A 4,129-nucleotide genomic window follows, 5' to 3' on the forward strand; every position below is an offset into this window, starting at 1 on the left:
TCGTCGGGTGCGTCGGGCGTAGTTAGGGTTTGTCTTTTAAGTTAGGCTAGGGTTTAGGCCACCATCGCCGTCCTGAGGAACAGCCAACAGGATTTGGGACTTGTGTGGAAGGCTTACATCAGTGCCATCTTCAATGGATCTCCTGGCTGTTCCTCTCCTGAGGCCCGGAAGGCCCAAAGGACTGACATGGCCAGCAACAGCACGATCATCCATCGAGGGATCTCCTGGCTGTTCCTCTCCTGAGGCCCGGAAGGACCAAAGGATCGAGGTGGCCAGCAACAGCACGATCATCCATCGAGGGATCTCCTGGCTGTTCCTCTCCTGAGGCCCGGAAGGACCAAAGGATCGAGGTGGCCAGCAACAGCACGATCATCCATCGAGGGATCTCCTGGCTGTTCCTCTCCTGAGGCCCGGAAGGACCAAAGGATCGAGGTGGCCAGCAACAGCACGATCATCCATCGAGGGATCTCCTGGCTGTTCCTCTCCTGAGGCCCGGAAGGACCAAAGGATCGAGGTGGCCAGCAACACCACGATCGTCCTCCCTTTGCCTAGTGTTTGTTTAATAATCTCTGTTGTGTGCATCTTGTAACTGTTCTTGCTAGTTTGTAATCTATGTTAATAATATTTTGTGGTTTACCTGTTACTGAAAAGTGTCATCATTTATTTCTGCGCCACAAACTACTGACCACTTACGAAGGCCCCCCCACCCCCCCCAGTGATTACAGTACAGATTTTGTTCTCCACAGTTTGCCACCATGTAACATTTAAGTGGCTACTTGGCATCTCACATCATTTTGTACACTACCCAAGAGTTACACAATACCCAACACACGAATGAACAGCAAAGTAGAGATCTGTTTATTTACAAGGGGGGGGGGAGACCTTCAACTGGGACAGGAGAGGGGGAGACCTTCAACTGGGACAGGAGAGGGGGGAGACCTTCAACTGGGACAGGAGAGGGGGAGACCTTCAACTGGGACAGGAGAGGGGGGAGACCTTCAACTGGGACGGGGGGAGGCAGTTACTGGGATGGGCGGCCCCTGCGAACGCTCCTCCGGGGGCCAGCCTGCCCACGCTGGGCAGACCGCGTCGGGGCAGGCTGCACGCGGAGGTGGCCAGGAGCATGGACACGGCCAGGAACAGGGGCACGGCCAGGAACAGGGCCAGGAACAGGGGCAGGAACAGGGGCAGGAACAGGGTCAGGAGGAAGGGCAGGAACAGGGCCAGGAGCTGGGATAGGAGGAGGGGCAGGAACAGGGCCAGGAGCTGGGATAGGAGGAGGGGCAGGAACAGGGCCAGGAGCTGGGATGGGAGGGGGCATGACCTGTGCTACGGGAGGGATGGCGGGGGCCTGGGCTCCGCCCATGCCATAGTGAATGGCATGCACAATATGTGCCGTGAGAGTGTCCATGGTGGTGCGCATCCCTCTGCATTCGGCCAGGAAGGCAGCCCAGGCATCCTGCCGCCACTGCAGGTCCCCCTGCACCCGCTCCTCGATGGAGGCCTGGATTGCCTCCACAGCATGGACGTGGCGCCGAAGCAGCTGGTCCCTCTGGCGGAGCCTGTGCCTCCGGGGTTGGCCTGCTGGGGGTGGCGCTGCTGCCGCAATGGAGGGTCTGGTGCTGGGTCCCGCTGCAAGGAAGAGAAGAAAGGATGGGTCAGTCAGGCAGGCCGTCCACTGTCCCCACACCGCATGCCCTCCACCCCGAACCCAGGTGACCCCACAGTTGTGTGGCTTGGGCCCACTCGGTTCCCCTCCTGCCTGCCCCTGGAGTAGGGTCCTCCCTCCAGGGTATTGTAAGCACCGCTCTGTATCCTGGCCCCATGCAGGGCGGGAGGGTGCTAGTGCAGCATTCACCTGTGGAACTCCCTGCCGGTGGAGACTGTGAAAAGCTTTTGGGTTAATCACTGCTGTTTGACAGGGAGCGAGATGCATCCCCACGCAGTGCCTGGGAGCACATCTGGCAGAGGCGGTCTGGGCTCTCAGATCCCCTCGTGTGGGATATCTCCTGGACGGAACCAGAAGGGTGACTGGGGGGTGGGGGGATGTCCCATCCTTGCAGCACAACTCAGGGGCCCTTCTCCCTCCCACGATCCCTCCCGCAAGCCCGGTAGCCCAGGAACATGTGTGGCCCCAGTGGGGACTTCCCTTGGGGAACCAGCCAAGGCACCGGGAGCAGGTGAGGGGCTCGGTGGGGGCCACGGTCACAGGACCGTGACGCTGTGGTCTACCCAATTAGAAGCTGGCTGTGCCTCACTGCCAGGCATGGGACAGTGTGCCGTTGTCTGGTCTGCACCCTTGCTGAAGCTGCGGGCTCTGGGCTGAGTCCCTGGGGCCCTGGCCAGTTCCGTCCGGCATCCACCCTTCCCCCTGGTCCCGCCAAATGTGTGTGAGCAGCAGGGTCCCAGGCGTGGCCTGCAGCTGCCTGCCGTGGTCACGTGCCGCTCGGTCACCAGGTTGCACGTGGTTGCACCTGCTGCTTGCTGTCCTCATGCTATGCAGCGTGCAGCTCACGTGGCCTGAGTGACATGCTCTCCCCCTCCCCCCTCCGGGCACCTGGCTCCCCACCGCCCGCCCTCCGCCCCCCACCCTTGGGAGTGCAAACTGCACAGACTCACCAGTGGGTTCCTCCCCGTCCTCGGAGGAGTTGCTGGAGGGGGCCTGCTGGGTGGCAACGCTGGCCTCCTCACCAGATGCACTGCCGCTGTCATCTGCCTCCTCCGGCTCGGTGGGACGGTTAATAGGTGGCCGCTGGCAGGTGTCCACGGGGACCGGTGGGGCTTGAGGGGCGGGCTCTCCCAGAAAGGAGTGGAGCTCCGCAAAATATGGGCAGGCGTCGGGTCCTGCCCCCCTGCCCTCAGTGGCCCTGACATACCCCAGCCGCAGCTCCTTGACTTTGGAGCGGACCTGCTCACAGTTGCGGCTGGGGTGTCCATGCTGGGCCAGGTTCTGCGCAAGCCGAGTGTACAGATCGGCGTTCCGGCGCCGGGAATGGAGGTCGTGGAGACCCTCCTCCTCCTTCCATAATTCGATGAGGGCCTCCAGCTCCCTGGGGCTCCAGGATGGGGCCCGCCTTTTGCGGCCCCTGGGGGCCTCCTCCGCTGGGGGTCCAGGGGGCTCTCCAGCAGGAGCTGCCATGGTGCGGTGAGCCGAAAGGAAAAAAGTGTTGGGCAGCACAGCAGGCGGCAGACCAGACCCAGACAGGCTCCTGGCACGTGCGCCCAGCAGCCTGAGAGCCCTTTAACAGCTCGGGCTTACCAGGAAGTCCGCGGCTCCTACGGGGTCTCCCAGCGTCCAAACCGCAGTTTTCCGTTTTTTCTGCTTTTCCGGAAAAGCTGTCTACACTGGCCCTTTTCCGGAAAAGCTTTTCCGGAAAATGAACTTATGCCCGAGCGGGAGCATCGTACGGTTTCCGGAATAGCGGCTGATTTTGTACAGTACAGGATCGTTGCTTTTCCGGAAATTCAAGGGCCAGTGTAGACAGCTCGCGGGTTATTCCGGAAAAGCGGCTGATTTTCCGGAATAAGTGGCCCAGTGTAGACGCACCCCTAGTGTATAGTTAAGACATCCTATAAAATTGTCCTCACATGAATAAATATGCTCAATGTCTGTCTCTCATACAGAGAAAGTACTCTCTTGGGCATTGGCCAATTAGCAGCAGTGGGAAGCCACAAAGTCATAAAACAAAAATATACACACATGAATCTGAGATCTTTTCTGAATCCTTTTTCCTGTGTCATCAATGGAAATCTTCACTGATGCTCAGGATGGATATATATTTTTGGTAACATTGCTCTTTCTAAAATATGCTGTTTGGAATAGTGAAATATTCCACTAGAAAGTTAAGCAAAAAGATCTGAATGGTTTTGGTTCAATTTCTGACACTAGCTACAAAGTTTTGCAAATTCAAATTGCTTCTACTCTGGGGTCAAAGGTTATGAAGTTGTTTTCAATCAGACTCAGAAATGTGATTGACCTCTTCCTCCACTCATGTTATGGAGATGGTCCAGAAAACCTGTGTCCTGGGACCCCAACAACATATGGAAGCAACAATTTTTCTGTTTTCGGAGAAAAAGGAGACTGGAGCACGGGATTCTTCTAGATCAGAATTGCAGGATGGCAATGTTC

At 57.9% G+C, this 4,129-nt stretch overlaps 1 protein-coding gene across 1 annotated transcript; it reads right to left on the minus strand.

Moving 5' to 3' along the window:
• Window positions 1-755: 755 nt before the first annotated feature.
• Window positions 756-3,543, minus strand: LOC142828058 (uncharacterized). The gene is made up of 2 exons (XM_075925473.1): window positions 2,620-3,543; window positions 756-1,632 (listed from the first exon to the last, which is right to left on the minus strand). Exons 1-2 carry the CDS (start codon window positions 3,137-3,139, stop codon window positions 1,022-1,024), a joined length of 1,131 nt encoding a protein of 376 aa, XP_075781588.1. The 5' UTR covers window positions 3,140-3,543; the 3' UTR covers window positions 756-1,021.
• Between the last annotated feature and the right edge of the window lie 586 nt (window positions 3,544-4,129).

This window comes from Pelodiscus sinensis, chromosome 3, assembly GCF_049634645.1.
Source record: "Pelodiscus sinensis isolate JC-2024 chromosome 3, ASM4963464v1, whole genome shotgun sequence".
Taxonomy (NCBI): domain Eukaryota; kingdom Metazoa; phylum Chordata; order Testudines; family Trionychidae; genus Pelodiscus; species Pelodiscus sinensis.

Excerpts from the sequence above, each read along its gene's own strand:
- LOC142828058 (XM_075925473.1), bottom strand. The coding sequence starts at position 3,139 with ATGGCAGCTCCTGCTGGAGAGCCCCCTGGACCCCCAGCGGAGGAGGCC. Across the intron at positions 1,633-2,619 it reads GGACGGGGAGGAACCCACTG|CGGGACCCAGCACCAGACCC; the intron begins GTGAGTCTGTGC and ends TCTTCCTTGCAG.